Here is a 27,747-nt window from a genome sequence, read left to right as displayed (position 1 = left end):
TCTTTAATACGTATCGCTTTCTGCACAATTGCCTTGAAAAGAGCAAGACCCAAAATAGTCTAAAAATGGCTGCTTTTCATTAAAACAGCAGACGGCTGAGACCAATCTGCCCAAACTGTCTTTGCCAATTTCTGGCACTAATATGTTTTTCAGAGCTGGTTGGTGCAGGAGGTTTCTGAACCAAAATGATCATGTTCACATCGTCGTTCAAAAGCCGTAACCATAGACACCAACAGTTTGGGAGTTTGGGGAAGCAGTTTCTTGGCAGAATAAATGAGGCTCAGTTTGTTTAAAAGGGAAAGAGCATTTGAAAAAGTAAATTGTTTTCCATTTAGAAGAAAGATAGAGTTGATTTGCAAAAATGGACAAGTGTTATATTAAAAAGTTATTGAAGGATTACAGTTTACTCTTTTTAAATGGCGATATTATTCTATCCCTCCTTCAACGCGACATTGTTTTAATTGATATCTGTGAAAGATGGCACTCTCACCTCACAGCAAGAGGGGGCAGAATTCTCAGACCAGGGCCACGTTCTTCCTGTGTCTGGGTGAGTTTTCCCGTTCGACCTCAAACTTGATTCGGTCAACGGCACCGTACAGTTTTGACCAATTCTGGTCTGAAGATGGATGGACACGTTCTCCACAGACACTGGTTGAAGAACCAGGGAAGAATTGTCTTGATTTATATGAGAACTATTATGAGAACACATGATAATATGAAAGAAATGCCTTTTACATTGCGTTAAACTCACATTATACTGTAATTATACGATTTAATATTACTGTGCTATCAAAATATTTGACATTTTAGTGTAGCAGAAAGAGAAACTCCCTTCTCTGCCTCAAACATCTCATCAGACAGTGACCCAGACTCACGCACCCCATACATTTATCACAAAAATATTTCTGCTCATTTGCATCACAAAACTGCACTACAGGCCCAGCCAGTGACCAATAGTGATTATACCAGCCACACTCAGAGCTGGGCTGATTAGGAATCAGCAGAGCCACTTCACCACTTCAGTCATTAGAGTTAAATGGCAGCGGCCCGTTCATTTGGGTGAGACTGCAGTGTTTAGGACAACAAGGGCCACCTGAGGCACAGGAAGAGCTCGAGCAGCAATGTTTTCAGTCTTATGTATGTCACTTTTCTGGTGGAGGGTCAGCCACCTGTTCCCCCTAACCACAAGATATTGATGAATAAACTTGCCAAAGGATTGTGCACACATGTGAAAAATCAATTAAAATGAATTAAAAATGTGCACATTTCATTTACAATACATTCTGTCAAATTCTCATCTTGTCTCGTTCTCTTGGATCCTATCTCGTGTTTCGTCTTGGGGGAATTGTGTCTGGTCCCAGTGGAGACGCTCACAATTACACTGGATGTTTTTCGAGGTATTTGAGCATAAAAACACCTGTAATTGTGAAGCAAGGACAAGTCGAACATTTACATAGTGCACCAGGCATTCTGCTAAGGCGGCTGCACACAAGAGAATACCGTGTCAAAAAAAAAAGCGCAGGCCACAGACACGAGGACGTTTTTGCAACGATTCTTTGTCTTACACTCGCATGAAGGACAGTGACGCCACACACTTGCCAATTTCTGCGTGGATTTTTTTACAAGTGTCAGGTGATCGAACGGGGTGCAATGAAAACAAAAACACGAGGAGAAAAGGCGAGCGTGAGTGGAAACGTGCATGGATTAAATCTGCTTGTAAAGGCCACAGGAGAGCGCTGTATTCACTGAAGAGAAAGAGCCTGTTACACTGACTCATTGTAGCCGTGACGAAAATTGCACAAAGGTGTTGGATTTGTCCGATATTTTCTAGGTTTTAAGAGTCGTCACTCGGCTGCTCTGATTGGCCGCTGTAAAGTTCCTCGCCTAACATGATGGAACCTTACGACTTGACAAATAGAGGAGCGAGAGGCGCACTGACTAGTTAACTGTTTTACTGCATACCACTTTAGTGATGCATTTAAATTAGCACAAAAGTAGCAACTGATAAACTAAAAAAAGACTCTGAAACTACAATGTTTACGTGTTACCACAGACAGCATGCGTGTTACTAATAGGTGAGGCTCCGTGAAGGAACAAGTCACCTTGTATTAGCCCATCTTCGTTGTATTTTTCTCATTAAATGTTCCAAAACTCCCCCAAAATAGACATCTCTCTTCACCCCTCCTTCATCAGTTCACTTTGAGTTTCTTTCAGGGCCCAGAGGCTGCTCTTTTGAAACATTTTCTCAGAATATTTGTCATCTTAAAGAGCACTAATTACAGGCTTAACCATGCGGGCAACTGTGGCGTACATACACAGACACACTCCCACCCGCCCAACTCACTCGGCAAAGTGAACATAATTAAAGAGTGTAGGAGGCTCTGAATGAGTGGGAGCAGAGGAGGGGAAGGGCTGGAGATTACAGACATCACAAAGTTTGTGTTGGGAGTTCAACGCTCAAACTGAACGCAGTTTGGACTCTGGACACTTTCCTTTTCTCTTAGACTCTATAGGGCTGGTTTAGTGGGAAGTGTAAAACAAAATAACTCGACGGTAAAGAAAAGTTACAGCAGTTAGTAAAGAGCAGTATTGAAATTGCTGGTAAGTTTGAATCCCCACCGCAATCATAATATTACATTTCAGTGTTACAATTATTGTGAAAACACCAGATTGCATTAAAAAGACAACATATTCACTTCTTACGATTTTATTTATTTATTTGACTAATCTTTTGTTAAATTTTTGAACATGGACAATTCAGTTTTGTGCTTCTAAATCAGTGGTTCTCAAATTGTTTGCATCAAGTACCACCTAAGAAAACATTTGGCCTTTTGAGTACAACCGGGTCGATAACAGGACTGTACTAGGTCTAAATTAGAGCTAAACCAAGGACTACACAATGTTATACAAGTTCTAAACAAGGCGAGCAAAAATGTGGATTAAATGGACTGTAAATGTAATTTAAACTGCAGAGGAATCTGAGGGCCACCAGATATTCATATATATACACGAGATAGGTACAAAAAGCAGGTATGGGAAGTGTAAAACATTGTTGTTTTGGTGCTGGTAAAAATATTCTGCATAACACTGTTTGATTTTATGCTACACAAAAGCTCAAGTTGACTTTGTGTAAAAGGTTAAATGTCAATAGTCAAAGTAGAGAACCATTGGTGTCTGAAGGGGGAAATACAACCGTGCAAAATTTATGAAAAGTTACTATATGTTAAGCATCTATGAGCCTCATAATCAGCCAAATGTGTAAGTAAATATAAAATAGTACAAATGTTTTCCATTCGAAACAGTTGCAGCATTTGCAGATCAATAATCATCATAATTTAGGACAATTGAAACTGATAAAATAACTGACATTTTGGAGGCAACCCTGGATCATTTCAGCTAAATGTATGGTTATGAAATTTTAAAATAAAAAAATAAAGTGCTGTGCTTTTGGATTTCACTGAGTCAATAATCATGAATAATTGTTAATTTGTGATGTTTCTGCAAGGGTTGTCAAAAGTATAAAACAATCTGATACTACACCAAATCTAGTATCGAAACTAGATACTCATTTGAGTATCTAAAATAAATGACAAACTGGACAAAATGTGACCTTTCCTGAACAGTTTTTGAACAATCTTGAGCTTTATCAGAACTAGTGTGGAAGAAAGTGTGGAAGAGGAGTAGTGAATAAGGAAATGCAACTATTTTGTATTGAAAACTACAGCCCATTATTTAAAAAACAGCTATCTTATAATGATATTCCTGACGAACTATAACAAATGAATGAAGTAAATGCAACGTCATGAAGGTTTTCACCTCCTCTGCCCCGTCAGCTTCTCCTCCGATCCCCTGCTCCCTGTTTACTTCTGTCTTCCACTATTTTTAGCCTCACTTTCACAGATTAGGGGCCTATTTATAGTGGCCCATCATGTCGTCCAATCAGAGAGCTCGCTGCAGCAGGATGGCAGCGTCACACTCCCCATTCCAAAACTCCTACTTTATTATTATAGACTACCTCTTAGCTCCTCCCACCACTGCTTCTTCACATTTGGGCCCCTTCCCTTTCCTCAGACCCCCGTTGGTCCTCTGTAAAAACTGAGTACTGGCTCCAAGACCAAAGATTAGAGACATAAGAGGGAAATATAGTCACTAGGGATGTAACAGTAACTGAAAAGTCTCACAATAATATCAAGGTAGGGCTGTACTCGATTATGAATATACTGAATCTAGTTTTATTTTATAAGTAAATTCTTAATTTTATCCATGCCCTATTTTATATATTTTGCTATCATTGTCCTTATTAATTGTACTATGTTGCACCTCAACGCCGAAGCAAGTTCCTAGTTTGTGAATTTTGCTCACTCACTATGGCAATTAGCCTTTTACTGATTAAAAACATGTGCTTTTACACTCTGTAAAACACTCTGTGCTTCGATTAATTGACTAAAAATGGGACATGACATTTGCAAACACTCTAAAAAACTTATCTCTATCATCCAAACCAATATTTTACCCAAAGAAACGACAATATAGGTACTTCTGAATTGTAGATTATTTATTTTTGCTTTGATCCATGTAAATTGTTTCAAATCCCAATTAAATAGGTTGATTAAGAAACCATTAACCAATTAATATATAGACGGAACTACATAGACCATGATTATTTTCAGTATTTCAGTGTAGACAACATGAAACCATGACTTTTATATCTTAATTCTTCAGAATGTGAGCGTATACATTCATACAGGCGGTTTAAAAAATACCAATAATCCTATGAATATTATTAACAGGTTTGGATATTGTTACATCCCTAAAAGCAAGTCTGAAAATATCTAAATAAATGATTCAAAATGTATTCACAGTTCAGGTTTAAGTAATGTCAGAGAATATGTCTGCTATGCCAACTGAATGCACATTTAAAATGATCTAAAAGACAGATAACAATGGATAATAACTTGCATTTTGATTCATGAACTCTTGTCTTGTGGGTATTAAAACAGTTTATGGAAACAAATTGAATGTGCACCTGCCCGTGCATTTGTCATTTCTTGTTCTCAAACCAGTTCAGTTTTGTTGGCTGGTTCTACTTCCTGTTCTCTGTGGCTTGTGTGTCTGTCAAGATACTCTCAAATGAAGGTTTACATCAAATTCACACCAGAGTCAAAGAAACAAAACAATGGAAATATTTGGCAAATATTAGAACTTTAAAATTGTAGGTTTAAGATAAGATATGCCTTTATTTGTCCACACAATGAGGAAATGTTGGCGTTGCAACGCATTTAGATACAGAAGTAAAAGAACAGATAACTTATAGAAAGCTTTAAAAAACTCTCTTTATAGAAAAACTCTCAAACAAAACTCCTATAGACAGAACCTCTCATATTCTTAATAAGGAATAGAGGAAAAAATTAAAATAAATAAAAATAAGATAACATAAAACGAATAATAATAATAATAGTAATAGTGGCACTCTTATTTACAGAAGTTATATGCACATGAATGACATTATTGCATATGAGTATTGCACATGAATATGACATTATTGCATTTGAATATGACAGTATTGCACATGAATATGACAGTATTGCACATGATTATGTCAGTATTGCACATGATTATGTCAGTATTGCACATGATTATGTCAGTATTGCACATGATTAAGTCAGTATTGCACATGATTATGTCAGTATTGCACATGATTGTCAGTATTGCACATGATTAAAGGCGGTATGGACGATTTTTCAGCGATTTGAGCACGCAGGTGGAAGTGCACATGTGCACTCCCCCGTGTGGACTGATACAACACACACGTGCGTTTGTTTATTAGCGCGAAAGATCACATCGCATCTCTCGTCTCCCGTAGATTTCAGTCTACTTTTGAGTCAGCTCGAACTGTCTTTCTCTGTCTTCATTTTGTCCCATACACTGAGGGAACTATATTATGATAGATCCATGCGCTTAGGCACGCGGAAATGTGGGACGAGTCACACGCAGCTGCAGGTGAGCGGTAGGTGCGTTTTATGATTGATACGTGGCAGGACTAATTGGCAGTCCACGCCACGAGGAAATAAGACTCAGATTTGGGCCAAAAAAATCGTCCATTCAACCTTTAAGTCAGTATTGCACATGATTATGTCAGTATTGCACATGATTATGTCAGTATTGCACATGGGTACTGTGCTGACAGATTGTTCGACTTTTCCTTTAATTAGGAGTGTCAAGATTATTCAGTTAATTGGATAATTCACGTCACAAAAAATAATCATTGAGAAAATCGTATGTAGCAACAGTGTGTAAATACCGTTCAATCCATGCTCCAAAAAAGTAAATGTAAAGTAATTTTTAACCGGCAATAAAAGTAAGCTCCAATAAATCCAACTAAACGACACTGAAAAATGCCAACTACAGAACACGCGTGGTCAGACACGATCCTTTTTACTTGATTTTTTCCCTCTTTTTTTCGAAAACGGGGGACATTACATAATTCTCTAAACACTTCCTCCCTGAGCGTTTTATCAGCCGCACGCACAGCACACACTTGCGCACACACACACACACTCCTGACATGAGCAGAGCAGACAGGCGGCTGGTCTGTCTGCATCACAGTCACCATGACGACGGCATGAGAACAATCCACATAAACAGACACAGACAGGAGAGAGAGAGAGAGGGGGGGCGAACAAGGAGAGGGTGGGAGGGAAATGTTAAGGAGAGAGAGGGACAGACAGGGGAAAGAGTTTAGAAAAAAGGAGTGGGGGCTTTGATAGAAAGACACCAGAGTTACCAAGTCGCTTTCTGCGTTCATTTGCTGCTCGGGAAAATGTTTGTCCGAGTTTAGAAAAGCCCGCCAACACTCGCAGCTGATTTGTTCAATTCTTCCGATTATATTGTGACCCCAAAAAAAAATCACAATGATCAATTCACTGGACATCCCGACATAAAACAGGTGCTTTTTAGGCTTTTCCAGTTGTGTTTCACGTTAACAGACTGTTTAAACTTGTTACATTACTATTAATAATATGCACATCTCATTAGCGCTCATCCAGCTCATTCGGCGGCGACACACATTTCAGTACTGTTTTTTAATGTATAGCTTGCTCGTTTTGGTCGCTTTGTTGCTCTGATTATCTGGCAACCCCGATAGACACGGAAAAGGGTTGAGGGTGGAAAGAAAAGGGAGACCGCAAGGAGAGAAAACAAACTGGAGAAAGAGGAAGGAGCGAAGCCGAACGAGGAAGGAAACGAGAAGGAGTGGAGAGTGTGTGGCTGTACAAACCCGGAACCGTCCGTGTGTGTGTGCGTGTGCGTGTGCGTGGGCTGCGTGCCATTTCTGCGCCGGATTCCTACGTCTGATTCCTTTACCTGCCCTCTACAGGAAGGAAAGTCTCTCACAGTCTGCTCCTCCGCTGCTCATTTTTCATTCTGAACTGTAACAGAGAACTACTGCTTCGACTCTTTCTCACGTATGTGTAACGTGAATGTGAAATCTATGATTGCTGTAGGTGCAATACTTGTACAATTGAGAACATTTGCAATTCAATTCATTTTTTTTTTTTTTTTTTTAAAGGCGTGTGTTACACTTCTGGTGGAGGGTCCGTCAGGTCATTGCTTTGCTTTGAATGTACCGCAGTATGGCTTTAAAAAGAGCTGAACGATTGAGGCATAATATCCGAGTGCGATTAGATTAGATTTGCAATGTCCATATTTAAAAACTGAAACATGAACTACAAAACTAACACAAGAACCACATGCATTTTAGCACATTTGTGTAGATTTAAACTACAAGGAAAGTGAGACAGGATATTATGTTGTTCCAAGAAGACATCACTTAAATGATGACAGCAGCCTTTGCGATTTGGTCATTGCGACAGTTCAAATTGCGTGTTTTTATTTGATTGCACATCTGTCCGTGGAGACAAGCAGGTGGCCCCAAGTTACAGGTCAGATCTGTGGAGCGATGACATTACTTCCATGTTTTTCAAGGTAATTCTTGGCAGCAAAGACACCTGCAATGCAATAAATGAAAGAACTACATTGAACGCCATACTGTGGAACATTCCCAGGAAGCAGTGGCAACTCAAAGGAGAAAGGCATCAGAAGTTTTTGACCAGGCCTTTTACAGTTTTGAAAACAGAACTAGTTCATTAAAAAATTGTATTATTGTAAAAATGTATCGCTCATTTGCCTAATGCATTCGCAGCATCCTAAATATTCACCATGATGAGTTTACAAGCCCTTCTCACGAGTCTCTGAGACCAGAACAAGTTTGGCCGTCCTGAGTAAAGCTAACAAACATTAGCATGCTATCGGCACTTCCTGCTTCTCTGAGAATAAAATGCCCTTTAAGTAGATACAGAGAATGTGCTGTGGTCTTATTTTCACCCAAATAGATGCTTTTACAATACATTTCTGTACTGGGGCATAAATGAACTACGGCCTGAAAAATAATATCATATAGGACTAATACTTTAAGATTTTGCATAGTAAGTTTAATGTACGCCCTTAAAAAGACCAATCAAAAAGAACACGCTGCCCCCCACATCAAGCACCTGTACCGCAGGTGTTGGTGTGGTGAGGCTGCGTCGATACAAACCGGCTCCGCTGTTGTCTATTATGCATGTTTTTCTTCTGTTCACACAGAGACAACCCTGGAGACACGCAGGGCTGCAAATATTTCAGCTGTGCATCGGTAGGAAAACAAAGCAAGCAGGTTTGTTGGAAGAAAATTATGAGCAATGAGCATTTAAACGGGGCGGCAAGACTGAGCGTAATCAATGTGTATGAATAGTCACTGTTAGCAAAAAGTAAATATGTTAAAGCAATGACACGTTTGTCTTGCCCCATTACAGATATATCGTAAACGCAACTCTTAGGGTCAAAATGAGAGCACTGTAAGCTGTCTGCATCTAATGAATAAATACTGTAAATGTACTGTTCGTGAACCAGGAAGTGCATTGTTAGCATGCTAGTTGTTGTTAGCATTGCTGTGATGGCAAAATTCTAGCTCTGGCTTCTGAAAGTTGTGAAAAATCTTTATAAACTCATTGAGATTGATAATTAAGAAGCAATTGCTCTTGAAAAGTTGTGAGTAACTTTGTACTACTGCAAAATCCACAGTCTTAAGATTGCAATAATCAGGTGCAATGCCTTTAAAGAACATAGTGCTCAGACTGAAATGTTAAGCATGACATGATTTTATACGTTTATAATTCAGTCTTCTCTCAAATGTTAGTGCTCCTAGAGTTGTTTAAAATGTGATCTCTGAATGAATGAATTTTAAATCACAAATTGCAAATCTGATTGCAATTTGTTTGCTAATGTTTGCTATCCAACTTTTCAAGTGGAGGGCACACCACCTGCTTTTTTCATGGAGATGTTATTGGTTTGAAGTAACAGGTCATATCTGTGGAGAGGATAGCCCATCCACAGTAAGAATGCATGTTTTTTTACACTGTTTTTTAGTAACAAAAGTCCAGGTTAGGCCTAATTTATCTAAACATCACAGTGGCTGACAAAATTTTGCAATTAAATATTTCTCACGAATTGTTGAGCCCTACATTTAACATTTAGGTAAAGGTCTACAGTAAACATCTATAACATGGCTGTGGCAACACACTAAAACGATGTACAATTCAGAGCATGTTCAAAGTGAAACATGAGTATGAAGGACTTCCACAACCAGACATTTGACCAGAGATGAGAAACCAGCCTAAAGAACAGTAGAGAAATGTCTGCATTATTATATAATGTACACAATAAACTTTTGGCTCACTAGCGAGAGAAATACTGTGCCGCGTTGGTGATTTGAACATAATTGAAGCAGTGTGGTGGTGGATATAATAAAAGAGTGGAGCGATCACTAGCTTCAGCAACAACAAACTAAACAGGTGGCAGCGCTGTCAACCAGCTAAGCCCAGAGATAATCCAAGTGGGCATTTTGAGTTGGAGTCAGGAAGACTCTTTCAAGGTAAAAACAGTCAAAGACAGTTTTTTGAGAATGTTATACACAAGTATGCATGCTTAGGTTCCTAGTTTGAGTCCATGTTCACTCCTGATGCAGACTTTGTTTAGTCCTAGTTTGAGCCCATTTTTAGTCCTGATGTAGACTTGGTTCAGTCCTGGTTTGAGCCCATGTTTAGTCCTGATGCAGACTTTGTTTAGTCCTAGTTTGAGTCCATGTTTACTCCTGATGCAGACTTTGTTTAGTCCTAGTTTGAGCCCATGTTTAGTCCTGATGTAGACTTGGTTTAGTCCTAGTCTGAGCCCATGTTTAGTCCTGATGTAAACTTGGTTCAGTCCTGGTTTGAGCCCATGTTTAGTTCTGGTTTGAGCCCATGTTTAATCCTGATGTATGTAGCCTTGGTTTAGTCCTGATGTAGCCTTGGTTTAGTCCTGGTTTGAGCCCATGATGTAGACTTGGTTTAGTCCTGGTTTGAGCCCATGATGTAGCCTTGGTTTAGTCCTGGTTTGAGCCCATGATGTAGACTTGGTTAGTCCTGGTTTGAGCCCATGATGTAGACTTGGTTAGTCCTGGTTTGAGCCCATGATGTAGACTTGGTTTAGTCCTGGTTTGAGCCCATGATGTAGACTTGGTTAGTCCTGGTTTGAGCCCATGATGTAGACTTGGTTAGTCCTGGTTTGAGCCCATGATGTAGATTTGGTTTAATCCTGGTTTGAGCCCATGATGTAGACTTGGTTTAGTCCTGGTTTGAGCCCATGATGTAGACTTGGTTAGTCCTGGTTTGAGCCCATGATGTAGATTTGGTTAGTCCTGGTTTGAGCCCATGATGTAGACTTAGTTTAGTCCTGGTTTGATCCAATGTTTAGTCCTGATGTAGCCTTGGTTTAATCCTGGTTTGAGCCAATGTTTAGTCCTGACATAGCCTTGGTTTTAGTCCTGGTTTGATAATCATCCTTTCAATAATGCTTTATCCATTATCGACCAGCCTTTTATTGACTTGGTACTCTTTTTGGTACATTTATTCACATCAATCCAACAGAAATGTGTGTACAACATGTCTTAAAAGTGTTAAAATATCACATTTTACCCCCGTTTGAAAGTTAACAACACATTTTTATTTTATTTTAGATTTTAATGAGCGTCCTTATTAGCTAAATGTTGATATCTAAACATCCGAACAGTAATGTGTCACTTTGCCTCAAATCAGCTTACATGCTTGCTTCCCTCCAAACCCTATTGTGCCGCTCAGAGAGGTGTAATGAACTGGAAAAGCAATGGTGTGGAAAATATACACTTAATGTTCCAAAATATTTGTGTAAGTGCATAACAAAGGCTGAGGACTTCTCCTTGTCTTCGGAGACAAGTGTTAGCCGAGCGCCAGGATCCCCCAGGGGCCTTCTTTCTTATGTTTCATGCAGCAGTCATTAACTATCCATTAAAAAGTGCAATGGCTCCTTAACTGTCAGCCAGCCAAAAATAAAACACATTCCACCACTCGTCGTTTTCTGAAATAGTGACAATTACAAAGCATGAAAAGAGCATAATCGGCTCGCTCTCTGCTCTCTCTGCTCTCCAAGTCCAAGTGCCGTGTTTTGAAACTTTTTAAAACAAGCTTGAAGACGTGAACTCAGCAAAAGACGTTGACCCAAAATCAGCGCTAAATTATCAGTCGTTTTCATAGCTATTTTTGAGACTTGTGTTGTTTTAGGTTTTGCGCCAACTAGTTTTGCTTTAATAGATTTCTAAAATTCTTCTCTTGAACTCCAGTCACACTTAAAGCAGCAAATTTAGTCTTTCTTCTAGTCCGAAAAGCTCAGATTTATTATGATGGTTGTGACAACAGAGGCATAAAATCTATGCGTGTTTCAATATGCAAGCAAAAGAAAAAGGGAAATTATTTGCAGAGTAAACAGCGACACTGAATTCTGTCAGATGAATCATTTATTTTCCAACCGTGCATTTATTTTCTATGAGGTCAGAACTTGTGTCAATTGCGCAACAGAGCCTTTCCTCAAAAAGGAGATAAATGTGCTAAAACAAATAATTCCTTTACTCAGTATCAGTATTTTCTGGCAGCTCTCATTCATAATTCTTAAAGTAAATGCAAAACAATTCACTTTGGTAAAAAATGTCATCAGCATTTCATAATTTCTCTTTCCGTTTACTTTGCAAACAAGCCAGAGTTTGGCAAAATAATGTCACACTTTTAAGTTTATAAATAAATTGTTGCCTGTATCTTTGAAATAACATTTGTAGCTCTGTCTCTTTTTTTAAATACCACCTATTGACCAGGAATCACAAATACTTTTAATGTATTGAATCTTGGCAAAGTGTATGTACCTTTTAATGATGTCGTCAAATGAACATCAAATTATCAACATTTCTCTTCTCTCACTGAACAAAAAGCAACATCTTCCGCATTCTTGAAACAGAAAACACTGTTTACATTCTCAACATTACAATGAAGCCGACCTATTCAAGGCAAGAAAATAGTTTCAAGAAGAATCCTCTCAGATATTTCCATGTCGAAAAACGGTTACCCACAAGTTGCTTCAGTCGTGTTGAGCTTGTGATAATGTAATGTTAAAATTATATTAGTGTCCTGACAGGTAGAGAGGGGAGGGCAGAGAAAGTGAGTTTTGAAAAGAGCAGCTGGCGTTTCCTTGGTTATGATGGTGGTTGGTGCTATTTTAGGAACCATTCAGGAAGTGATCTGCAGACGAGCCAATAACAGAGAACACAGACGAAGCCTAACTCCTCGCAGACTGCAAACAGTGCAACAGAAACACCAGGCAAAGATGCACTAACAAGTCCAGCTTTAGTCCTGGTATAGCTCTCATTTAGTCCCGATTAAGACCTAGTTCAATTCATATTCAATACTGGGTAAGATCCAAGTAGTGTTTCAAGCTCGATACTAAAGGAAAGTTTTTGATATTATCATGTGGTAAACAAATCAAGATCTGTACTACCCAAGACCTGGTTTAGTCTTTGTTTGGACTTTGTTTTGAGTTGTGCTAGTTCTTGTTCGGGTTTAGTCCCGTTTGGTACACATTTAGGTCTAGTTTGGTCCTGGTTTAGTCCTTGTTTTGTTAAACATAAACCTTCATAAAAAACATTAAAATGTCTATTATGGTGAATGTCACAACTTTTCCTCAATCTAAATATTGACTTAGTTAGGTTGTCAAATACATAGACATTAATCCATACTACCTAGTATTGCATATTGAATAGTATTGACACTGAAAAATTACCTTCTTTGAAAAGTTTTTAAGGCCAAAAAGGTATTCATCTAGGAAATCCAAATAGTTAAGAGAAAATTGCATTATATTGTCAGGGTTTTTAAATGAAATTATATATATATATATAAGATAAGATAAGATATTCCTTTATTGTCCCACATGGGGAAATTTCATTGGTGTAACGCAGGTAGATACAGAGGTAGATACAGAAGAACAGATCACTTATAGGAAGTTTGAAAAACACTTTCAGTAGAAGATCTCCTATAAATAAATAAAAACTCCCATAGACAAATAAATAAATACATAAATACCATTGCATGTGATCACGACAGTAATTGCACATGAATATGTGTCACGACAGCACATAGATTGCACATGAATTTCACAGTAATTGCACATGAATTCCAACAGCAATTGCACATATGACAGAATTGCACATCAGTATTAGGTTAGGTCAGTATTGCGAGTGTTCAGTACTAACAGTTTTTGTTATAAAGTCTGACAGCAGCAGGAAGGAAAGACCTACGAAACCTTTCCTTCACACATCGAGGGTGGATCAGTCTCTCACTGAAGCTGCTCTCCAGAGCGGAGAGAGTGTCCTGCAGGGGGTGACACTCATGGTCCAGCATAGATGTGAATCTAGCCAGGACCCTTCTGTCCCCCACCTCCTGCACCGAGTCCAGAGCACAGCCCAGGACGGAGCTGGACTTCTTGATGACTCTGTCCAGCTTCCTCCTCTCCCTCTCTGTGATGCTGCTGCTCCAGCAGGCCACACCGTACAGGAGGGCTGATGCCACCACAGAGTCGTAGAAGGTCTTCAGGAGTGGCCCTGTCACTCCAAAAGACCTGAGTCTCCTCAGGAGGTAGAGCCGACTCTGGCTCTTCCTGTACAGTGCGTCTGTGTTATGAGTCCAGTCCAGTTTGTGGTTCAGATGAACACCCAGGTACTTGTATGAGTCCACTCTCTCAATGTCCCGTCCCTGGATGTTCACTGGTGAGGGGGCAGTGGGGTGGCGTCTGCGGAAATCCACCACCATCTCCTTGGTCTTCCCCGCGTTGATGAGGAGGTGGTTCCACTGACACAAGTCCACAAAGTCCTGGGCCAGTCCTCTGTACTCCGCGTCATCGTCGTCCGTGATGAGTCCGATGATGGCAGAGTCGTCAGAGAACTTTTGCAGGACACAGCTGTCCGTGTCATGTCTGAAGTCTGCAGTGTAAAGGGTGAAGAGAAAGGGCGCGAGGACAGTGCCCTGGGGCGCCCCCACACTGCAGGTCCGAGTGTCAGACACACAGTTCCGGGCTCTCTCACACATATATACACACATATATATACACACACACACATACACATATATTATATATACACACACACACACACACACACACACACATACACATATATTATATATACACACACACACACACACACACACACACATTTGTAACAACACTCGGCTGTACAGCAATATCACAGAAGTCTTTGCTTTTAGATAAATTTTGAGTCATTGGACCTACAAGACCATTAGCTGCTATTGTTTTAAGAAAGAGCAGCCAGAAGCTGGTTGCTCAGCAATTTGACGACATCATTCAGTCCAGCACTTTCTTGGGAGAGCATTTCTGAGATTGTAGCAAAAAGTTAGAGTACCTTCTCTTCTCTTTTAACCCCTGACCACTCAACAGTTAACAGCCCATTCTCCGACTCCGGGCCCATGGAGTTCAACACTAAAAGGACCCTCGTCTCCGCACTAAGACAGTGATGCTGTAGTTCATTCAACATGAGTTTGTGGCCTGTAAACTGAAATGTGTCATTATAGCCACGCAGCAACATTGTCGCAAACAGCTTGTGTGGTCAATACTGTCAATTACACCGTCCTCTTCCTCCTCTGTGTGTCCTCTGAACAAAATATAATACATAAAGTCATGTTCACACTTGGTTTGGTCCTGGTTCGAGCCCAGTTTAGTCCTGATTTAGTCTTGGTCAGGCCCTGTCCCAGTCATGATCCAGCACAGGTTAAAAAGGTTTATTAAAATGCACAGGGCTTTAGCTAGTAAAGTTCACAAATTAATTTTTCACTTTGGGAAAAAGTCATAACAAAATGTATTTCTCTGGGATATACAATGATTGTGCATGATAGAACCAGCTCTTTAGCCTTATTCATATTTAATTTTAGATTTTTCTATGCATTTTTGTTTAAAAAAAATGTCTGATGTTCTGTAGACAAATATAATCATAATAGAAACATTGTAATAATGGTGCCAAATAGCAGCTAGATTTTCAATATCAGAACATACCAATATCTGTGGAACCAATATATCGCCCATCTCTAATCCATCCCTCACCCATAATCTATTATTATAGCAACATTCTTACATCAATACACATTATGTGACACAATAAAATGGTCAAAAAATTCAGATTTTTTTGCTTAATAAATGTGATCATTATTTTATCATCTATTCCCTGTCTACTATGGGTTTCAGGTAGGAATTAGGACACTGCTTCAGCCATAACATAGCCTCTCACTTTCATAGTCATTCACTACTTAAATCCTCAAGCACAAACCAAAGCATGTATAAAGATATTAGGAGTCACCTTGCATTGCAAGTTGTGTTTTATTGTTATACTAGATATTATTTATTGTCTTTATAACACTGTGCATCCTCGCTCCTCTCCTCAGCCTCCCGCCATATTGCCCTCTGCAGTATGATCAGATAATGTGTGTTTTTCCTCCAGTTCTGCAGCCACTGTGGCACAATTACCCCGGCTCTAGCACTAATGGCTATTGATGCAGCTGAGGGCCTCTCACACACACACACACACACACACACAGGCAAACATTCATAAAAAATTCATGACGCCGGCTCAATAGGAAGGTGCAGGGGGTCTGGCCAACCCTCGAAAGAACAACAAATGTCATTTAACAAAGGAGAGGAGAGGCAGACGATACAGGTCTTCCACATTTACAAGGAAATGGACATGGAGGTTTTAACAAGGCCGACTGCCACTGTTAGTGTTACTGTGCCAAAATATCACTATAAATTAAGATACAAGTCAGTCAACTATAGGGGAAGTCTACTGTACAACATAGAAACCAATATATTAAAAGCAGGAAGAGTTTGTCGTTATTCAATTGTTGTATTAAATCTGTATCATATGCAGGTTTGAACTAGATGAATAAACAAAAACAAATATCGTAACATTATTATATTATATTAACATTATAGATTCGAGAAAATTAACAATAACAAGTGCGTCCATTTAGTAATTGTTGAAAGATTAGTCAAATTATTATTTCTATTGTACGTTGAAAATATATTCTAATCAAATAAAACCTGAAATCCAGTGAATTAAGTGTATTATTGTCATTTTTATTTAATAATGTCACTGTCTTTGGTGTAAACGGTCTTTTATTTAGAGTTTTAGAGTTATTAATACTAGTACATTTCGGACACTTGCTTCCGACTTCTTTTGCTTTGAAAATTGACCATAATCTTATTTGCACCACTGTAGAAGCAGTTGTAGTGCAGTAAGTTTCCTGTATTCAAATTATTTATCATTTCTGTTATTTGCCCTCAGTCCACAGTAATGGCTAAGCAATTCATATCATTTCTACACACAACTGACAAAGAGTGTCTATTGAAAACAATGAACCACACACTTCAATGAAACCTTGTGCGTTCTGGATTGTCTGCTGTAGGTAATTCCCTCTTAGCGCTGGATTTCTCTCGACAACAGCCCTGCACTGCCGAAGCTTTGGCGCGCTAAGCCTGCTAGCAGAGACTGAACTGGGGATCACCACCACCAAAGTCCAGGAAATCGGGGGCGGGCGGGCTTTGTGCCGAGGGAGGAAGGAGCGAGCGAGGGGGAGGAGGAGGAGGGCGCGCGTACACGGAGGGGCGGAGGACAGAAAGGCATGGGTGGGTCTGGATGATGGACAGCGGCGCTACAGTGGTGGTGGGAGGGGGCTTCGCAGGAGAGGGAGAAAGGTCAAATGAAGGTAAGATCACAAGCTATAAGGGATGACAAATGCATTTTATGGGAAAAAATATGTTTTCTAGGAGGTGCTTTACACATCATTGTTGGCCTTGAGTCGGAAAAAAAAAAATAACAGTAACAGGAAGGTCAATGGGTTGCGTTCTGGCACCCAAAGCAAATGCATGTGTACAGTTTGAAAAAAAGGTGAGGCTTAATGGACACATCCAACAAAGCATCTGCCGAATGTTCAATAAAGCCATGACTTTATACCGTATGTTATATAAAAGGGTCAGAAAATCAGCAATGAAATAAAATATAAAGCAGAAAGACCAGACACTAACTGGAATCTATTAATATAAATGTCAGTATTGTTCAGATGAGAACTGATTAAAGTGCAGACAGGAGAAAATGGCAAGTATCATCTGCACGCTTAATGACATGGATGTAATTGCTTTGATTATGTTGAAATGAATCAAAGCATTTTTTAGCTTTGCTGCACAATAGACGAGGGAATCAAATCAGCAAAGTGAACGGTGGAGAAACATTTTATAATAACAACATTACTATTTATCCTAAAACACTTCTGCCTTTTTTACTCACAGAATATCGTTCCTATCATAGAAAAAAGAGGAAAATTTATAAAAACTTTATTGACTGTACTCTCGCTAAAGACTGCAGGAATCAATCAAAAAAACACTTTGGGCAAATATATGAGGTATCAATAGCACTGTAAGAAGGTTAAAAGCTCTAAAAAGTCGATTTTGCATGATATGGGACCTTTAAGATTTTTAAATAAAATGCTATAAAATTTATTGCTCTATGTCTGAACTCCAAAAACAGGCTTTTACTGACAGAGGATTGGCCATATCCGTCGACCCAAGCGGATCATTGAATATTTGAAATGACTGGATCAACAACAACAAAAAAACTAACTTGGTCAAATCTTCATTCACTAAATTTTTCTGATGTCATGTCATGCAAAACATTGAGAATAATTTACGCTCAAATTATATTAGCTCAAATTTAAAAAAATCAACTAATAACATGGCAATTGAAAATATACATTTTAAATCCCAAAATATGCTTTTAACCAATAGAATTATAACTGACAGTTATTACTTAAAGTAATGCATGAATTTGTTATGTGTTGCCTTGCCATTGTAAAAGTCATACACCACCAGTGATAACACCTTTATTTAACACCTTTATTTCGATGGAGTGCCTACTGTATGAAACCAAATTGAAAAGAAGAGGAAAATTGGCATCTGTATGTTGGTTTTAGTTTGAATAGCTGATTAAACTGTGGACTGCAAATTGCAATAGTTGTAAAACCGTGCTTATAGCCATTTGTTCCATGCCTTTGCACACAAATTGTCTGCACTGTGAGATTTTAAAGATTACGCACAGGTACCAAATTGGTGGGGCTGGGCATCTCTAGTAACAGCCTCATTCATATTTGACCAGTTTACTGTTTGTTTGGGAGAGAAGAGTCAGAAGAACAGAGAACAGTTTCTTTGGTCGGTGATCATTGATGTTAAAACGTCATTAATAAGTAAAGGTGCATGGGAGATTTTTAATGAAATAGTTGTCAAATATACAAAATTACAATATTGAGTATTTTGTCATTATTAGAAGAAAAAATGTGAAATGAGCAGCTAAAAGGATCAGTAACTTAGAGTGAAATGTTTCAACAAGGGTATAATATCCTTTCACATTTTGTGCGAGACACTTGATTCTCAGTAATTTTTTTCCACAGAAAGTAGCATTTATTTAGTTTAAGATATTCCTAAATACATTTTAAACATACTGTATTCATTTTGTCAACATTGCCCGATCATATTCATGTGTTAATGATATATATATATATACACACACACACACACACACACACACACACACTTGAGTTAAGAATAGGTTCACTCAACATTATATTAGCCACAGCAGGGAGCCGTTTAAGTCGATGTGTATACTTTTGTTTGAGGGTTAATCGCTTCGCTGCTGCAACTGTGAGAAATTCATACTGCTTATAATTGCTTAGGGATAAAACAGTTATTACTTATATATTTGGCTGTAAAACAAACATGTCAATCTGTTTTTGAGGGCACCCCAGCGTCTTAGATCGACTCTAAAACATGTAAAACAGGGTCAGTACAATGTGGGACTGTCCTGGTTAAAGGGGTTGATTAAATATGTGTATGTGTGTACTGAATACTGATATTACATCTTATGTTTCAGTAAGATTGTCACTTGTAACACCAAGTGATCATCTTTGCTTGCAGAAATCACAGTTAAGCGTTTGTTAAGGAGTAACACGCTCTCCTTTTTGTAGCGGTAGTAGTTTTGTACTGCATCGCGTAAAGTACAATGCAGTACTGGTGAACAGTCAAGTTTGGACTCATAACTGACCAAACCATTTACTCCATGCTGCATCAGAACTTCCCACTTCCCCTTTAAACTCTTTGCGAAGCCACAAACCAAAACTAACTGATTGCATTTTCAAAAGGCCACTGCTGATGGTGTGTGCTCCTCCTGGACATGTAAAGAAGCGTGGGCCGAGGGGAATGTGGTCGGAGCCCCAATCAAAAACATCCGGAGAGGAGGAGAAAGTGCGAGGGGGAGAGAGGAGTAAAGGGGAGGGACTAAGCTTGGGTTATAATGGATTAAACAAGGTCTATGCCAGGACCACAGCGGGTCAAACTAACCCGGTAAAAGAATGGACTAAAGGTTTGAGTACACGTAATATGACCTACACAAGTAATTAAAAACTAGATAAATGTATAACTCTTTGCAGTAATCCAGGACTAAACCTGGTCTACATCAAGTCTAAACCTAGTCCAAGGGTACGTTCACGCTAGCACATAGACCACATTCAAACTGGGATTAAACCAGGAATAGATTTGGAACTAAACCAGAACTAGGGTAAACCAAGTCTACATTGGGACTAAACTGTTCTCAAAACAGACCAAATCATGGCAAGTGTGTGGGCACCCTAAATCATGAGTCGAACACCAGGACAAAACCAGGATTAAACTCAAAACCAGGACTACACCAGGTCTACACCAGGTCTAAATCAAGTCCAAACCAGATCTAAAATCAAAATTAAAAAGGTCAAGTAAACAGTAGGACTGAACCAGATGCAAAGCAGATCTAAACCAGGACCAAACCCAGCCAAGAACAGGACTAAAACAGGTCTATCCCAAACCTAAAGCAGATCTAAACCAGGTCTAAATCAGGACCAAACCCAGCCAAGAACAGGACTAAACCAGGTCTATCAAAACCTAAAGAAGATCTAAACCAGGTCTAAATCAGGACTAAGCCCAGCCAAGAACATGACTAAACCAGGTCTATCCCAAACCTAAAGCAGATCTAAACCAGGTCTAAACCAGGACCAAACCCAGCCAAGAACAGGACTAAAACAGGTCTATCCCAAACCTAAAGCAGATCTAAACCAGGTCTAAATCAGGACTAAGCCCAGCCAAGAACAGGACTAAACCAGGTCTATCCAAAACCTACAGAAGATCTAAACCAGGTCTAAATCAGGACTAAGCCCAGCCAAGAACATGACTAAACCAGGTCTATCCCAAACCTAAAGCAGATCTAAACCAGGTCTAAACCAGGACTAAGCCCAGCCAAGAACAGGACTAAACCAGGTCTATCCCAAACCTAAAGCAGATCTAAACCAGGTCTAAACCAGGACTAAGCCCAGCCAAGAACAGGACTAAACCAGGTCTATCCCAAACCTAAAGCAGATCTAAACCAGGTCTAAACCAGGACTAAGCCCAGCCAAGAACAGGACTAAACCAGGTCTATCCCAAACCTAAAGCAGATCTAAACCAGGTCTAAACCAGGACTAAGCCCAGCCAAGAACAGGACTAAACCAGGTCTATCCCAAACCTAAAGCAGATCTAAATCAGGTCTAAACAGGACTAAGCCCAGCCAAGAACAGGACTAAACCAGGTCTATCCCAAACCTAAAGCAGATCTAAACCAGGTCTAAACCAGGACAAAGCCCAGCCAAGAACAGGACTAAACAAGGTCTATCCCAAATTTAAAGCAGATCTAAACCAGGTCTAAATCTGGACAAAGACCACCCAAGAACAGGACTAAACCATTTAACAACATATTTTAAACTAGTAATAACCTAATCTACACCAAGTATTTTAACTAGAACTAACCTGGCTCTGACTAGTACTAAGTACTATAGTTGAACTAACCCAGTACTATGCAGAGTGCAGAGAGAGGCTGTGACAGATGAGAGGCAGTGAGTGAGCGGGCCACAGCGTGCTTGATGTCACGGGAGCTATCGGACGTCATTCACTGCGTGTGTCCGTGTTTGCTCTGCGACTGAGCGCCATGCCAACTCACAGGATTAAATATAGCACATGCGCAACGGCCCCAGTGGACATTAACGACGCCACGGACCCTAGCACCAGACCCAAAAACTATCCACTACTACAGACCCAAAAAACTATCCACAAGTACAGACCCAAAAACTATCCACAAGTACAGACCCAAAAAACTATCCACTACTAGAGACGTCAGGACCTTGGATCATCCACTGCATTAAAAAACATTGTAAAGTTGCGGGGTGAAAGAGAGAAAGAGACAGACAGACGGACAGACAGAGAGAGAGAGAGAGACAGAGACAGAGAGAGACAGACACAGACAGAGAGAGAGAGAGACAGAGACACAGACAGACAGAGAGAGAGAGAGACAGAGACACAGACAGACAGACAGAGAGAGAGACAGAGACACAGACAGACAGAGAGAGAGAGAGACAGAGACACAGACAGACAGACAGAGAGAGAGACAGAGACACAGACAGACAGAGAGAGAGAGAGACAGAGACACAGAGAGAGAGAGAGAGACAGAGACACAGACAGACAGAGAGACAGAGAGACAGAGAGACAGACAGACAGACAGACAGACAGACAGACAGACAGACAGACAGACAGACAGACAGGAGGAAAGGGGGGCCTCAGATTCGCGAGGACTCAGCCGCCCACACTCCGGACAGCGTTGCCAAGATCCGAGCGGACAACAGGGCGCGTGTGTGAGACATTCCTGGGAAAAGTGGATGCCAAGGATCAACCGGGCCTAAGACAGACTGTCCCGAACAATAAGTGTTACTCAACATCGATGAACACTTTGGCTTTGCATTTTTTGTGAATTATGCTTATGGAAATATCAGAAGCATTTTCTTAAAGTACAATGTGAAACTGCAACTCGTCAATGCTAACTTTGGGGAAAGCACTGGTAGAGTATTTAGTCCTGGTAAACTATATCTGCTGCTAGAATAATACCGTCAATATGAACACAGAGGTGGGAAGAGTGGCCTAAATTTGTTGTCAAGTCAGAGTAACTTTACTTTAAAATAATATTGCGTAAAAGGAAGTAAAAGGAAAAAAACAAAATATTTTCTCAAGTAAGAGTGAAAAAGAAACTACCGGTACTACTTCAGGAAAGTGTATTTCAAATCTGATTTATGATGATGAGACACACAAATCACAGATTCAGGAAAAGACACATAAATTACCAAAATAAATCAAAGGAGGCGTAAGAAACACAAATGTTCAGATCATTTAATACTGACAGCATAAAGCTTGTTTTGCCGTGTGTAGATTTACTCACAGTGGGAAGAGAGTAAATAACTTACAAACAAACTTACAACAAACTAACAAAATATTCCTGAAATACAGTGTCAGAAAACTACTCTGAAAAGCACAATTTGTTCAAAAAAAGTTACTCAAGAAAAAGCAACTAGTATATCAAACATTTAGTCCATAGCATTAAACCAGAACAAACCATTTTCATTTATCCAGGCTTGGGATGGACCAAAAACACTCCGGCTTGAGGCTGAATTGTGACGTAAAAGTAAAAAATACAATCAAATAGCTTGGATTGACCTTTGAATTGTTGTTAAGCAGATAAAAAGGTCTCACGACACTGCATGATAATATGCCAGCTTTGTGACACCAAAACTACAACTTCCTCCGGAGAGGTGCCCGAGGCCAAATACTCTGACATTGAACTTGATTCCAAACTCATTTTTTGTTTTCTCAGAGCCAAAAATAAATAAATTATGTACAAAATGCTTCATTTTAGTATTGGATTTATCTATGACTTTTGAAATAGTTAGTTGCCATTCTTAGCATTTGTGAGTCTGTTTGTTTGTGTTAACTTGCGTCTCCACGTTTAAATCAATTAGTAAAGGCTATTATTATAAAAAGGTAATTATTGTGTTGTATTGTAAAGGTTTTACTATGTTAAATGTTCATATACAATGGGATTTCAGAGTCTAAAACAAGACTATTTTAGGTCTAAACAAAGACTAAACCGGGCTAAAGTTGGACTACATCATTAATACAGTAGTTTGAACCTAGAAACTATCCAAAAGGAGGGCTAAAAAAGCAAATATTAGAAAAGCAGAGGACCAGAGAACCATTTATGCCATTACTTCAAAATAAGAATCACGCAATGGGCCACACTACAATGAAACCGACTTAATAATACATTTAGAAGTACTTAATGAAGCCGGTTGTTATCTAGACTCGTAAAAAACATAATGGTTTGTACTCCGAGAGGTCACCGGTCCACATTGTCTGCAAGTGTTCAAAAACCTGTCGACTTACGCGGCTCGAATGTGGCAGCCACTCGTGATTTCACATTTTCTTATTTGTCTATGCTCCGAGATAACAAGCCAAAAGTACACAATGTCTCATCGTGTGCCGATAAAGTTTGGCACCAAAGCTTCTCTCTCACTTTCCCCCACAGTCTCAGTCCCGACGGTGCGAGGACTTTGAGTGAACTGGAAACGTGAACTACAGTAGCGGCAACTATGACCTTATACATACAGTCAGCCAAGTCATCAATGGGAAACACTCTTTTAAAAAGGGTATTCCAGGTATATTCTGTATATTTCTGAATATAACCAACGCGAGTCGAGTCACAATTGAGTCTTGACGAGGCGTTATCCCAGAAAAGTAAACGGATTGTTCCACCGATGTTGAAATACAGCAATCGGCGCTAGCATCTCTCCTAGTTTGTGCGTTTCCTCTTGTAGTTGTTGAACGGTGGTGCACAAAGCAGCTCTATTTATTATTTTTTACTTAATCACTTCCTGGTTTGTACCGTCATAGTGTAAAATCGCCAGCATGCATTTCATTGTGAAAAAATGCCTACATGATATTTCGGAATCCTACATGTATAGTATGACCTGGAGAATTTAGTGAGTATTTACCGAGCTGTGGGCTGAGATGGGGGATAAGTGAAAACAGACATTTCTGAGCACTCAAGCTTGGAATATCTGACAGTGCCAGATTTCTCAAACATGCCTGAATCATGGTTAAAATCACCAGACAAATCACTGCAGGGGAAAATGATATAAGATGGTACAACGCAATGCCTACAAAACCTTCACATTTGTACATAAAGTATTCACTACTACTCTAACTTTAGAGGTACTTAGACATTTCTGATCCTTGGTTACAGCTGCTAATTCTCCTTCCACCAACACGTGTGATGAACAAGCTCCAACGTGTTCAATGCAGGCTGTAAAAAAGGCACTCACACTAAATAATTTGCGGTAATGTCATATACATACTTTAAACAAAAATCACATTCATTATGATTGACTGCCACAATATGTGACATTTTCAGCAAAAAAGTATTAGGCAGGTTTTAAGAATATAAATTTACACTATAAAGCAAGTGTTTCTTAAACTATGGTTGGTGTACCACTGGTGACACATGGACAGTAGAGTCAATTTTATCATAAGTCTATACATTTCTTTAGACCTCATTTAGACCTGGTAAAGTCCTGTTTTAGACCTGGATAAGATCTGGTGATACTTTGCAAAGACCAAAGTAAAGACAAATAGTAAAAGATGAACCTGAAGTTAAAATAAAATGTAATTTGTTACTGTTCATGTGTAAATGTTCTTCTGATTAGTAACTTTAGTATTAACATTAGAGTAGATCTATCAAAGACAACTTATTTGTGTTTAAATTATGTCCAATAATCTCTCAGACCAATCCTGGATACAAACTTTAAACATATATCTAATCAAAATATTACTACTACTGTAACTTGTTACAGAACACACTCTAAAAACAACCAAGAATAAAATAAATGTATTACATAAATTGAAATAACAAAAACACCACTTCATCAAATAAATAGACTCTGATTACATGTCAACATCTCAAACTGTGTTAATGACCAAGTAAACACGTGCATTTGTGTCTTCTTTTGCCCTTTCCCAGTCCGTTTAAATCTATTATGATGGGACAATTAAGTGTGTAAGTGACTCTCATATGGACAAAGTGACAGGTGCTAGTTAGCACTGGCCTGATAAATGTATGGCACTTTTGTTGTTGTGCGTTTGATTATTTTGGTGAGAAAAGTGGTGGGAATCACTGCACAGGCCCCTGTGTGTCTATTCTCATTGTAACAGTGCAACTACAAACACACTTTCCATAATGACAGGTCGGCCAGGCCCTGACAGGGCGTGTCCACAGGCATTAGAGCGTGGAATTGCACTTGGTGAATGCTCAAGAATAAACAGAATGTAAAGCATCCCGTTATTTATCACTTACTGCTTTGTATCTGTAAATTAACTGAACATACTTTACAGATGATATGATCTTTAATATGTCTCTGACATTCTTCACATCTAGTGACTTCTATGATACATGTCATCAGCATGTATTGCATTTCAGAGCCATGTTGTTGCAAATATGTGACCCCAGAAAAGTACAGAAGATAATTTACAGTAGTGGAGCACAAAAGCAGGTCTAATTAAACAGCAGCGTTCCTGCTCCAGGTGGAGGTAGCTCCGGCTGTATCCAGCTCAGACGCATGTGGGTGTCTGTGCACGAGCCTGTTCCTAGAAGGCCGCTCTGCTGTGACTACAGACAGCCATCTAGCTGCAGCTCTGCTCAAAGGATCCAGAGGAGGATGGCACACTCTTGCTTCCTTTCATCTCCTTTACAAGCCACGGCTCGATAATACCACACACTCCAGTGCAGCCTTAAAAGGGTGCGAAGACTCAGCGTTTCAGTATTGAGTGCTGTGTTTGCACACAGGCTCAGCATCAGCAGCAGAGCACGGGGAAGCGCTGTGTCTTTAAGCAGTAATCCCTCCATCGCAGCATTTGTGCTGGCCATCTAATGGGCGGTTCAGTTTAATGTCCACAAGAGCCGCTGGGAGGTCCTGCTCTATTAAAATCACTGCTGCTCTCAGAGCTGGAGCATCAGGCTAGTGCAGACCTTAAATAACAGCAGCTCAAATTAAACACATTCTCATTATGCATTTGAAAAGAAGAGGGGAGGGGGCACACAGCGGCGACAAAGGGGATAACAATGTTGACATTCCCAACATGTTTCTCTTAGGCACCGCAGCACAACCACAACACACCAAAGAACATGCACATGCTGTCCATTTCATCATGCATAATAATGATAATAATAAATGTGACACATCCCCTTCATTACTCTAAAATCGAACATCATTGCAATTTGCCTGTGATAAGATCCATCTTAGACCTGCCTCTAACAGAGCACAGCGTCGCCGTACGAGTCAGTACGTATGTTACCAGTGCCCTCTACCAACAGGAAACCACTGTAGCATTTCCATGAAGCCTACAGTCATTTTAAAAAGGAGTTAATTGGTGATGACAGTGGTATTTTCTACCGCTTCACTTAACACATTTTTAAGTGGCATGATCCATCACAGTTCTGTACAGTTTTAGTTTATTGCAGCCTTTAGTCTTTAGAGTAAATATAAGATTAGACTACACTTTTGCCCGTCAAAGTGACAATGGGTTCTTCTGGGTGAGTACCAGTGAGGAGCTTATTTACAGCACGGACTGAGACTGCTGGTTTAGCATGCAGGTTACAAAGGTTACTGGACAGCCTCCTGCTCCTGCTCTGAGCATGGAAGCAGTGTTGCAAGTCATTTCTTGCAGAACAATTTGCACCAAAACACAATAGAAACAAACAAGAAAGGAGAAGTTGTCAGCATGCTTTAGGTGCACCTTTCAGTAAAGCCTGCCCTTGCACATTATGCTCAGAAAGGTCTGCACCCAGAAGTAGCTCCACACATCACTCAAAGGAGCTGTCAGTCTTATCTATCCGATTTGCTAAAGCTCCTATCTCTAGTGTCTCGGGCGCAGGGGGTGGCTCTTTTGTAAACACTGCACTAGTTGGCACCCTGTGTTGAACACGAAAGTGCGTGTTTCCAGGGCAATTGCCAGCACTCACTGAACACAGCCTCAACAAGTTTGTGGAGCTTCTCTTTCAGCAGGTCATGGTACACTCAATTAGAGCTGTCATTAAAGCTTTAAAACTTCTTTTTGAGCCTCAATGTGTTTGCAACAAGTTTTTTTTTTACAACGTGCACAAGCAGCTCTGGAGTTGAGTAGTATTCGTGGCACATGTAGAGTGGGAGTGTAGCTCGCGTGGGGACTGTGTTTACATGCGTGCAGAAAGTGAGAGGCTCCTACCACGATGAGTGTGTTATTCCTCTGCTCGGCGGAGACGGCGGAGTCCGGCTCGAGCTGCTTGCTCTGG

The 27,747-nt window shown here is 39.8% G+C and overlaps 1 protein-coding gene across 1 annotated transcript in view; it reads right to left on the bottom strand.

The window, feature by feature from the left end:
* The window catches only part of maml3 (mastermind-like transcriptional coactivator 3), a 149,156-nt gene that overhangs the window by 120,306 nt on the left and 1,103 nt on the right, over window positions 1–27,747 (bottom strand). The window contains exon 1 of the mRNA XM_072463770.1: window positions 27,681–27,747. This exon is cut by the window's right edge and continues 1,103 nt beyond it. Coding sequence (XP_072319871.1) covers window positions 27,681–27,747 — 67 coding nt within the window. The remainder of the gene's footprint in view (window positions 1–27,680) is intronic.

This window comes from Eucyclogobius newberryi, unplaced genomic scaffold (assembly GCF_026437365.1).
Source record: "Eucyclogobius newberryi isolate DKJ021-1_F unplaced genomic scaffold, fEucNew1.0.hap1 SCAF_4, whole genome shotgun sequence".
Taxonomy (NCBI): domain Eukaryota; kingdom Metazoa; phylum Chordata; class Actinopteri; order Gobiiformes; family Gobiidae; genus Eucyclogobius; species Eucyclogobius newberryi.
This window is presented reverse-complemented; position numbering and strand designations above follow the sequence as displayed.